Source organism: Myodes glareolus, chromosome 3 (genome assembly GCF_982192425.1).
Source record: "Myodes glareolus chromosome 3, mMyoGla1.1, whole genome shotgun sequence".
Taxonomy (NCBI): domain Eukaryota; kingdom Metazoa; phylum Chordata; class Mammalia; order Rodentia; family Cricetidae; genus Myodes; species Myodes glareolus.
Window position 1 is genome coordinate 92396918 of NC_142028.1, and position 12565 is coordinate 92409482.

Genomic DNA, 12565 nt, shown 5'->3' on the forward strand with positions numbered 1-12565 from the left:
GGTTCTGAAGTCAAAACACCAACTTAAATTCTGAATTTTTTCTACTTACTGCAAAGTAAATTCACCTTTTAAATATTTTCTGAAGTGGTATTGCTAGGCCATGTTCCTTTTATGGTAATTCTTTAAGCTATGCATGTATGATTTAATATTAAAATTCTAGTGTCTGGCAATAGCAGTCTCTACCTCATATACACATTTTAGGGAATAATAGCTATGGATAGTTTCTTCTGTGACAATGAAATATATTTCTGGGGAAAAAAGGGCCAACTCCTATTTATTTCATTTTTTAATGCATCATTTATTCATTGCCTGAACAAATAATTATTAGGCACCTATTAAATGCAAGACGTGATTAGATGTTTAATTATGTAATTCATTTCTTAAGGGAGACACTGTGGGTTCATACTCTTTATATATGCATTAAGAATGGTAATTATTTGGCATAATGCATTTTATTACCTAAGTATGGAAACAATACCAGGACAGCTGTTTTCAGACTTGCCTACGCGATTCTGGACCTTGAGATGAAGTTTCCTCGGGAGTCAGAGAACTTTCTACTAGCTACAGTCCGCGCGAGTCATAAAGAAAGCCCTTCCCTGGCAGGTTCACCCACGCCCCTGTCCATCTGTCCACTATGACCTTGTCCATCTGTCCACTGTCTTTCTTAGCTTATTGCTGGTGGCTGAAACAGTTACCACTGCATGATCCTTCCAAGGTCTGAAATCTGGGGTTGGAACAGACTCATATGCCCAGGAATAGGATTTGTCTGACCTTAAAGAACGTAGTATTTGCCAGGGGTGGTGGCACATGCCTCTAATCCCAACCTTTGGCAGACAGTGGATCTCTGAGTTCAAGGCCAGCCTGGTCTACAAAGTGAGTTTTAGACCAGCCACAGTTATATAGTGAGACCCCCCCATCTCAAAAATAATAAAAAATAAAATAAAAACAGCATTTTAATAAACAGAATAGTATTTTTAAGAAATATATACTGTGGTCTATAATTCTGGAAGTATATGAAATAAGGATTCACAGTGTCTAAATTAAGAAACTTCAATTCACTAATAATACATATGTACTACTGTCCTGGTTTGCTTTCTGTTGCCTGACGTCAGCAGGACCAAAAGTAGCTTGGAAAGGCGTTGGTTTCAGCTCACAGGTCACAGTCCACACATGATGGAAGCCAGGGCATGAGCTCAAGGCAGGAACTTAAAGCAGAAACCACAGAGGAATGCTGCTTACAGCTCATTCCCCAGCTTCCACTGCTAACTTTCCTACGCTGCCCAGGACCCCTGCCTAGGGATGGTACCACACAGTGGGCGGGGCCCTCCTACAACAATCAGCAATCAAGAAAATGCCTCACAGCCATGCTGGCAAGCCAACAGAGAGAGGCAACGCCCTCAACGTGACTCCTTCAGGTAACTCTGAGCTGAGAGGACCAGGAGAAACATTGGATATACATTTCACGTGTGTACGCAGATACACATGGGCACATAAAATTACATTTGTAAAATATGCATACGCACATATGTGTAAATACATGAATACACACACACACATCATATTCCTTCCATTCCAACAACTAAAATTCTGTCTTATCCAGGTAACTGACGTTGAAAACCTGTACTCACTTCTAAGGCCCCCGTGTTCCTCTCATTCTCTTCTAGTTTCTCACTGACTTTTCACAACCTTTCCTCTAAGGTTGCTAAACTGTTCCTCTGAACCCCACTGTCTCCCCGAAAATCACACCGTGGCGCTTTACACATTAAAAGCTGCCCTCAGTTAGGTGTGGTGATGCACCCCTTTAATCCAGTCCCTGACAGGGGGCAGAGGCAAGCGGATCTCCATGAGTCTAAGCTTAATCTGATGTACAGAGCAAGTTCTGGGCCAGCCAGGGCTACCAACCTTGACTCAAAAGACAAATAAAAACCTTAACGAAGATGACCCAAGACGAGGAAGATTCTCTTCCCCCAGTATAGAATTCTGCTCAATCACACATGCTAACACACAATATATCCTAACATATTTGTGAGATATTACGAAGATGAAAATTAATATAAAGACATAACAAAAGCATTTAGAGATACATGGAAAAGTTCAAGAGAGGCCTACAGACTTTCATCTAGAAACCTCAACTCAATAATGATAGTTCAGAAAGAAAGAAGTTTAGTTTCAAACTGTCAAAAGTTCAACTCTAAAAATGTAAGAAATCAACATGTAAGAATAATAGCAAAGGATATATTTAAATATCTTCTTTAATCTTAAGGTACAGATATTCTATTTAAAATTTCACAATCTTGTTAGATTTACATCACTCATGTAATGTAAATCTTTAATGTAATGTAGCCTTTAATATCTCATGGCTACAATTATTTACACGGAGCTAGATGAAAAGGTTTGCGATTTTAATTTCCTCATCCATAAAAAAAGAGTCTGCAAAAGTGATTCTAACAAAGTATAAAAGAGGCTTTATGAAGGGATTCCCCTCTGCATGCTTTGAATAGGTTTTATCACCATTGGCTAATAAAGACGCTGCTTTGGCCTATGACACAGTAGAATACAGTCTCTGCAGCTGTAGACATGCACACTGTCCACTGTCTGCTCGAAGTTCAGGAGCGTCTACAGCCATCAAAGCAAGGATGCTTGAGGATGCGAGGTGTTTCAAATCTTCAATAGATATGACAAAAGCAGAAAGTGAAATTTTAGGTTGGAGATTTAGGTCAGTGGTAGAGCTCTTGCCTAGCAATGGTGAGGCCCCAGCCATCTTAAGCTCAGCTGCCCAGCAGACCCCCTGCGGCTCACACATAACTTTCTGTGAAGGGAGGAACACAGCTGAGGCATTAACTTACAAAAGAGGCTCGGTTGCTTGACAATACATTTTTCTAATCCACACTTTAATCCTGCAGTTTGTTTTCATAGCTACACCTCTTTGAAAACTGTTAAGCATTAATATTAATATTAGCTCAAAAGGCATTTCTAAAACGCCTTTAACACACTTCCCACCGACCCTTCCTTTACTATCCGTGCCCTTGCCATCCGTGATCAAACCATTCTAACCCGTAAAGCATCAATTAAGACAAGCGAAGTAAAATGATACAATAGTTATCTGTCTCACTTAGGAACTCAGACTTTTCTGACTTAAAATACTGGATGACAAACTGATCACCTATAGGAAAAGCAGAATCCATGAAAATGGGCTTCAGCGATGGCTAGGAATCCAGACGAGCCCCTGAAAATCAAGCAGGATGGAGGCTCACGGAACCAGTCGGCTTTCCTTTGGGGAACCGTCCTTCTGTCTCCCTCCAGGACAGACCCTATGAATTCACTGCTTAGTTGTCTGGCTACAAAAACTACTCAGAGACTCGGCATTCATTTCAGTACAATCAAGGCATCTAACAGGTTGGAGACGGACATAAGTGAAAACGGCAAACCACAAATTAAAATTCAGCTGCCAAGCACTGAGCTTTGGACCGAAGCTGACGGGTTTTATAAGCCAGCAATGTGACGGTGATACTAGACAAGCTCGGCCACCTCGCACGCCCCTAAAGATCAGCCCGCTTCACACGGGAAGGAAACAATACCGACTTTCCATGTACAGTACCTCGAGAGGGAAATCCTTTATGCTGACATCTACAAAAGGCTGGCAGTAATGAGGATCCATGTAAATCAAACTGTCATCTACAAGGACAAAACAGAAGACAAGTAATTCAAAAAACACCTTATTATGACACTGCTTACAATCCAATTTCTATGTAGAGCAGCAGAAAAAAGTCAAGGTGTAACAGCCTGCCAGCCTGCCACTCGCTGGCAGAAACACGGGGCTGCGCAGCATAGATTAACTTTGCATAATCAAATATGCTTGTATAAGCAGAATTTTATAAAGTGATGAGACTGTCATTTAATTTTGGGTGATAAAATTACTTTCACAAACACACAATTATATTCTACAGTTTGCATATGAAAAATGCATTGCCGTCTTTGTTCTGACAGCAAGAATATATTGCTTGTCATTTCATCACCACCGAGCACCACTAAAGAAACAGCAAAAAGTAAATATGTAAATAGCAACCGCCAGAACGCGGCAGCGGCGTCTTCTGGAATTCGGGGAGACCAATAAGTTATGCTTTGTTTATGCAGTACCAGAAATTAACCACACATCTTAAGGAATCCAATTACGTCGTGGACCAAACAACAAGGCAGCAGCTGAGGAAGGGCTGACAGCCATAGGAGGTCCCCACTGGGCTCTGTTAACCATCTTGTTTCCAAACGATCTCGTATTAGCTTTCCACTCTTAAAAGAAAACAATAAAGAAACGTCATGCTTCGTCACTAACCTTGAAATCCAGCAAAGTAATACGACTGTTTAGGTTTGCCGCCAATAATACCTACGCAATATTCAAGGCTTAAAACACCCTGTCAGAGGAAATGAAGAGATTTAGGTCAGGTGAGAAGCGCTGACGGTAGGAAGCAGTCTGTACTGCCCATGTTAGACACACCCCAACTTCTCACCAACAGTTACTACTTTTTTACATTCACTCTGTGTCCTGGAATACTTATCTTCCAAAACTGGCTCCCCTTTCTTTTAAACCACTCAGTATTAATTTACAGCATGTTGCTCAACAGTACAGACAGGCTACAATGTGCCACAGAGAAAATAAATAACATCACAAAGCAAAGATGTCCTGCCAAAGTGAGCTACTAGTTCTTCTCTTAATGAGAGCATTCTCTTAGATCTAGACCTGTGGTTCTCAACTTGTGGGATGAGACCCCTTGAGAATCAAACGACTCTTTCACCTTCATCCAAGACCATCCTGCATATCAGATATTTACATTACGGTTCATAGCAGTAGCAAAATTACAGCTATGAAGTAGTAACGAAAACAACTTTTATGGTTGGGGTCACCACATGTGGAACTTTATTAAAGGGTCTCAGCATTAGGAAGGTTGAGAACCTGTGATCTAGAGAATTAAAAAGAAGAAGAACTCAGAAGGCCCCCATGTTAACAGTGTACAGCTCATGACTGTTTATTACAATGCGAAAGCTGTTCCTCATTCATTGGAAACCACACCTGGAGGTGAGTGCAGTGGCCGATGTACACAATTCTAGTAATACTGGCAGGATTGCCAGTTCAAAGCTAGCCTGGGCTACAGTGAAAAACTTTTGTCTCAAACAAAAAACCATAATTTGGATCTCAGATTTTGATCTTCTCTGAGCTAATAGAATTGAAGCAGCGGCAGGGAGTGACCCGCAGTTTCCCACCAGTCAACCATGAGGGTAAATATGTTTATATAAACATGGTTTTTATGGTCTATAGTTGTGAGGCTCTTTCCTCCGAGCGTGACACAGCCTTGTGGACCAGCTGCGATCACTCATATGCCACCCCCACAAACTCCTCTTCCCACTCCCTAGCAGAAGGCAGAGGGAAGGTCAGCAGACTCTAACTGGAGATTCCAGCCGTTTTTCCTTCCTGTCCCCTCAGGACCCACGTCCTAGCTCTGAGTGCACAGGAGCTGGCTAAAGGTAGACTCCAGTGACACAGATTTGTAACTCACCGTGCATGCTAGGGTAAGGATCTGCAATGACTAAGCTACCCAACTCACATGCTTCTGTAAGGAACCCACGTAATCTCAACCCTTCACCAACCGCACTTCAGATGGAATGGTTTCTTTGGTCTGCCGGTGTCTACTGCACATGTCCCCAAGAAAGTACGCAATGTTGCTAAAGCTATAATGCCGGACAGGTATTTCGGCTTGGGGTCATGCCATGCCATTTAGAGTGAGGAAGACCCGGAAACTCAGAGGCCACTCAGCCACTGCCTCATTGGGAAGCACAGCAAGCAGCCAGGAGGCCAGGGCCATGCTGAAGGCATGTGTCCCCACAGGGCCAGCTTCCACAAGCACCATCCAGGGGACTTTGGGAGAGCTGGGATGAGGCGTTACCACTGAAAGAGGAGCAAGCACTGCTGCCCAACTGTCACTCTGGATAAACTGTGGACACTGGTCAGCGAGCAGACACGGGTCAACGCTGCAAAGAACAAGACAGAGCTGCTCCCGTCGATCATGTGTGTGGTGGGGCTAATACAAAGGTCTGGGGAAGGAAAGGCTCCCTGGGCAGTCTGTCCTCATGAAGGTCAAAAAATAAATAAATAAATAAAAGCAGAGAACCAAGGAGGCTAAGGGGTTGGAGGTGCCTATGTCCTGACACAATTCCCTTGTGTTCTGAGTGTAGGCTCTTTGGTGGCATTTCTCATTTCTATACACTCTTGTCTGTAAGTTGGGAACCTGCCTAACGGGTCCTAGGAAGATGTGAGGAGTACACTCTGCTGCCAACAGTCACGGTATGTGGTAGGTAGACATAATCATCTCTCACAATCTCAAACACTTCAGACTGTATGTATACACAGAGTGGATTAGATTCCACAAAGAAATTGCAGATTCATAGGCCCCTGTATCTATACGTGAGTCCTGATATTCAAAGCATTGATGATAATGCTTTTAGTGCAGAATGTATCTTATAAAGAAAATAAACCCTGAGGACCAGTGGGAAAAAAATTAAAGTGTATATTGTACCAACAATAACTTGTGTAAGTTTCACCAGACCATTGAGATTGTAGAATAAGGAGCACCTGCTGGAACGGCAACTGCTCTCCTGGTTGGGATTTGTCTGTAGTTTTGTTTATAAGCCGAATAAACCCTTTCCTCCCCAGGCTGCTCTTGGTCAAGCTGTTCCATCACTGCTACAACAATCCTAAGACAACTGTCAACTTGACAGCACTTAAATCACCTCGGAGACAGAGTTCTGGGCATATCTGTGAGGCCATCTCCAGAGAGGCTTAACTGGCGTGGGAAGACAATCCTGAATACGGACAGTACCATTCTATGGGCTGGGAGCCCCAACTGAATAATGTACACACACACACACAAACACACACACACACACACACACACACACACAAATAGAATACCCAAAGATCATTTCTAATTTTTTTTTCATTTTTGAGACAGTGTCTCATACTGTGCAGGACAGCCTCAGCTTACTAAGTAGCTGAGAATGACCCTGAACTAACCTCCCACAGGCTGGGATTACAGGTGTGTGCCACCACATCTAGTTTAGAGCTCATTATTATTAAAATTTGGGAGAATATCTTCTTGACATCTGACAATATTACATATACAAATTTACTAGCACAATTTTATATGTGGCTAAACACTGTATATACTTACTACCTTTTCCTTCTTTGGGATTTTTTAAAAAATCTGTGTGTGTGTGTGTGTGTGTGTGTGTGTGTGTGTGTGTGTGTGTGTGTATGTATGTAAGTTTATAGATACTATATGGATGTAGGTACCTCCAAAAGCCAGAGGGCAATGGATCCCATGGGGCTGAAGTTACAGAGAGTGTGAGCACCTAATGTGGGTGCTGGGAACTGAACCTGGGTCCCCTGCAAGAACAGTAAGTGTTCTTAACTACTGAGCCATCTTCCCAGCCCCATGTTACTTTTGGTGCTCACTTTTTCAGGAACAATTTTTCGTATTGGAAAATACATATATCACTTTGATACCTAATGGTTGTGGTCTATGCTCATAAACCCTCAGGAATATCTGAATTGTTCTAAGTTCTTTGTCTTATAAATAACCCCTTTATTGCAATTTGAATGTGTTCATTTCCTCTAAAATCCACATGCTAGAAACTTAACCCACAGCAAAACAATGGTAAAAGGTGAGATCTTTGGGGAACATTTGGATCCTCATGGCTCTCTTTGGGGAACATTTGGATCCTCATGGCTCTACCCTTCTGAATGGATTAATAGTCCTCTAAAATGGACCTGGGGGAAGGGATACCTCTGTCCGGCTTTTCTGCAGGAGACCCTTCAGCAGCAGCCAGTCCCCTGACCCTGAATGAGGTATCCAGAATATAAGAGAATGAATCTCTGTTCTTTATAAATCATCCAATCTCAAATGTTTCACTCCAGGAGCACAACACAGACTAAACCAGCCTCGGAAGAACAAGCTCGTGGGGCTGGAGAGAGGGCTCAGCGGTTAAGGGCATTTGCTGCTCTTGCATAGAATCCAGGTTCAGTTTCCAGCACCCATGTGGTGGCTCACAACTCTACCTCCAATTCCATGGGTTCTGCCACCCTCCTTGGGCACCACACACACATACAGTGCACATACATACACACCAGCAAAATATTCATATGGATAAAAATAGAAATAATTAAATCTTTAAAAAAGAAAGCCTTAAATAATTACAATCTTGCAGAAATATCAGAGGTGGTTTATTAATAAAAGCAGCAACTGATAAAGAACAAATAAAATAAGCATTAAACTCTCTGCTAACCTTAGCTGCCTTGAACCAACTAACAAATACAGATAATGCTTACCCTATGAAAAACAAGCATTTAACAGTAATAGGGTTTCTTAACAGTAAGGTTTCTGTTCCTTTCTCTTTAAATAAAAGCTCAGCTTCACAAGGCAACCCAGTCAGCGGAATGAAATGTGTATGTCCTGTGGGCAAATGAGGAAGTGAAAGTCCTAAGTCTCCCCCAGCTGAGAAAAGAAAGAGACCTATATATACCCCAAGAGTGCGGCCACGGAAAGAAGACTCAGCTCAAGCATCTGTACTTCCTCTGCCTCAGACTAGACCCCACAATACACACCTAGGCCAGGGGGCTGAAACGCCACCACGTGTGAGAAACGAAACTTTAAACACCTCTCAGCTCCTCAGAGTGCTTCTCCGCGTTTGGTAGTGTGAGGATTTACCAAGTTGTACGCACAAAGTAATCAATAAAACTGAAGCTAATCCACTGAAAAGCAAAGTCCTAATGTGTCTCGTGGAGGAAAGAACTTTGCGTCTCATTTATCTCCTTACAGAAATAAACCTGAGCGAGTTTCTTGTGGTGAGGGGTGATAAAGCACACAGCAAACGTCTTTCTTGGGAATGTGCGAAGACTCTGGGACAGTGCTACGTCTAAGACACTGTGGGAAGACCTCGAATAATATATGGAAAACACGTAACTATATGTTGCACGTTAGACTAGACTCTACTTTGGTTTTGGGGAGAGGTAGAACCGCTAACCACATACACAAAAAGAGGAGTGGAGAAGACGGAGAGAGAAGGAGGGGGGTCCAGGAACGGCCTTTCTCGGGGGGCTTTCAGACACACTAACCCTTCACTTTCAGGTGGAGAGACCTTTACAAGCTCCCTCCTCTGGCCGAGTATAACACCCGTCATACAATCCTCACACAACCACTTCAGGTATTTTTATCATAATGTTTCAACCCTCAAAAGGGGACTACAATGTAAACCCAACTAGCAGATATTCAAGGAAACGTTATGGTTCGAAACTCTTTGTTGGGGGATTTTACAGCAACAAAATGATGGTCTTCTCTCCAGTTCAATATCTGAACTTGAACATACCACTTGATTTCCCTGGGCCTTTTCCAGTTTACAAAGACAAAGTGCCTGCCTGCTGTGAGGGCACAGGAGATGGATTACACTGGAGAGGACAACACAATTGAGTTAACAAATCCTGATCACGGACCTCCCGCATGCCGGGTACAGAAGAGATCACAGGAAGAAAGAGCTCAGCTACTGATGCTTCCCTCGCTCAGACTCCAGGGCACCGGGTAGTGCTGTGTGCCATCAGCACTACCAACGGCAGAGCCCTCTGCCAGGTGAAACACACCTGGAAGGCCCTGGCAACTTCTTCCACCAAGAAAAGGTTTTGGCTCAAGGAGCCGGTATCATTTGAATGTGAAATGTCCTCACAGGCCCAAATATTTAAACGCTTGGTTCTCAGCCAGTTTGTTAGGGAAAGCAAGGGAAGCTTGTGGGGGGGAGTGGCTGCTAGAAGTGGGGAACCTAGCCACAGGCCGCTGAGGGTTACAGCCTGGCCTCATTTCCATTTTGAACAGTCTATTCCCTGATCCTCCAAGATGCAAACAAGCCTCCTCATGCCCCTACCACAATGGGCCAGCAGCAATCTCAACACCATGCCTTCCTTGTCTTAACCTCCCAACCAGGGGCACCCAACCTGTTGACTTCCCAGGACCACACAGGTGAAGAACGGTCACGGCTCATACATTCACTACACAAACACTAACAATAGCTGGTGAGCAAAAGAAGGTCTGCGTGTGACTTTCACACCGCCTGCCCACAGGTGCACATGAGCTTTCGTGCTATAACCCCGACGGTGTACCGCTCCGCTCGGACGGTCTCAAAGAGCAGCTGCTAAGTGTGCAGCCATAGGTCAAGAAAATGAACATACCAAAGCAGTACAGCTTCATGGATTTTCTAAAAGACATTATATATAGAAAGAAAAGGTGGCAACATAAAACTAGCAGGGTCCTTGGCGCTGTGTTTGCGAAACTAATGTGTCAGTAGCTGGTGGATGGAGGAAATGGCGCTTCTCTGCGGTTCGCTGGGGGTTTCGGGCCCAGCCTGACTCCAGCTGCTCCCAAATGTGCGTGATGCAAAAAGCGACGGCAAGGATAAGGTGTGAGGGGAAGCCGGCGATGTTTGTCTCGGGAAGACAGAGACCTCTGGCGGTCTAGTCGAAAGGCATCGACCTCTTTAAGGTGAATGCCAGGGTGCAGCGCCAGTTGTCTCATCAGGAAATAGGCAGGTAACGTATTTATGGCAACTAAAATTGGAAACACGAACATTATCTTCCCAAAGTTCTTGAGATGTGTTTTCAAGTTCTTATATCACATACTGCTCGGTCTCTCCCGGATTGTGGTTTAGCTGGTGTATTGAGAAGTGTGACAGTGTTTAAAGAGCCTGAATTTGAACTACCCCACTTTTTTATGGTTGTTGTTTTCTATTTTTTCAAGACAAGGTTTCTCTGTGGCTTGGGCTTGATGTGGGATTGACCTCTATATGCTGTGAATACCATTGGTTAAATAAGAAACTGTCTTGGGCCTGAGCAGGGAATAGAGGTAAGCAGGGAAAACTAAGTTGAATGCAGGGAGAAAGAAGGTGGAGTCAGAGAGAAGCCATGGAGCCACAGAAGACAGACACTGGAACTTTAGCTGGTAAGCCACAGCCATGTGGCGATACACAGATTAATAGAAATGGGTTAAATTAATATGTAAGAGTTAGTCAATAAGAAGCAAGAGCTAATGGGCCAAGTAGTGATTTAAATAATACAGTTATTGTGTGATTATTTCAGGGCTAAGCGGCCTTCTTCCAACATGGGCTTCCTAGAACTTGCTTTGTAGACCAGGCTGGCCTCGAACTCACAGAGATCCGCCTGCCTCTGCCTCCTGAGTGCTGGGATTAAAGGCGTGCGCCACCACTGCCCAGTAAACTACTATAATTTTAGTTGCACTTAAAATGAGATCATGTGAAACACTGTATTGATAAACTGGTTTTAACCTTGAAGACACATGTTTAATGATTTAAAGGAGTGGTTAAATCCACTAAAAAAAAAGAAGAAGAAGAAGAAGAATGCTATATCTGTAAGCCAGTTTTCAGTGTCAAATTTCGATACAAATTTTGTTTTTGATATCAGAAAGGAGTTGATACATGTTGTAAACCATAAAATCTTCTCAATGTCTGGCCTTGACTCAGCCTCTTACTTCCAAAAAGGTTACTGATGTAGCCACAGTTAACATCCACATTTTTACAGGATTCGTGCGACTGGTGAGGATCAAACTCCTTGGTCCTTAGTGAAATTCAGTCCTAACGAAGATTTTCATGACGTTATTCAATCTTAATGGTGTGCACACACATTTTCTTGATGTATTGTGTGATACTTCATTCAGCACAAATTCTGGGCAGTGGCGACATCTTCTGTGAATTGTACAAACCCCTGTCTTCTACCGACCATTATGAGTACCTTTGGTAAAGGCCATAAATACAATGACAAAGAAACGGCTTTGTTTTTTACTGCTTTATAGAAACCTCTTGATTTAGTTGTGCCTTTTAATGGTGCTAAAGAAGCCATGTCTTCAGTGGCTTTAATTCATCACCAACACCACTAAAAGTGGCATGCTAGGCTGCACCTGCAGCTGAGCTGTTGCCTAGTATCAATATAGGAAACTTAAAATTAGGGGCTCTACTCTCCAACCTTCTTTCAGTGGATTTTACCAATTTCTCCACTTTACGTGGTTATAGTCAGGCGAGACAAACTGACTTTAGAAATGCCCCTTTTCTCAAAGCATATAATGTTATACCTGCCACACTCTACATGCCTCACTTAATAAACTCGCCACCAGTAAATGGTTTTGATTTTTTGCTATTAAATATGCTGCCACATAACTAGCTTTTACAATAGGATCTGTCCAAATCGTAACTTTCAGAAACAATTTTGTTGAGACCAGTCTTTTGTTCAGCTCCACTATTTTGTCCTTCCGACACAATGCCAATACACATCGGCTCTGACAGCATGTATTACATATAATGACTTCTTAAATTACAGTCTTTGGAAACTTACACCAATTCCTTACAAGCTAGGCAGAAAACTAGCCATCTGGCCATTTTGCATTGAACCATCTTCCACCAGTCATAATTTTTCTTCTCTGGGGCTTCTCTTCTCCTCTCTCACTCCAGAAGCACATGAGTGTGT

At 43.0% G+C, this 12565-nt stretch overlaps 1 protein-coding gene across 6 annotated transcripts in view; it reads right to left on the bottom strand.

Moving 5' to 3' along the window:
• Nucleotides 1-12565, bottom strand: part of Atg4c (autophagy related 4C cysteine peptidase) — a 67492-nt gene that overhangs the window by 21165 nt on the left and 33762 nt on the right. For 4 of the 6 annotated variants that reach the window (XM_048453143.3, XM_087904813.1, XM_087904812.1 and 1 more), the window contains exons 8-9: nt 4331-4409; nt 3599-3675 (exon numbers count right to left, since the gene is read on the bottom strand). The exons of the other annotated variants lie outside the window; for them this stretch is intronic. In XM_048453143.3, coding sequence (XP_048309100.3) covers nt 3599-3675; nt 4331-4409 — 156 coding nt within the window. The remainder of the gene's footprint in view (nt 1-3598; nt 3676-4330; nt 4410-12565) is intronic. 6 annotated transcript variants of the gene reach the window in all.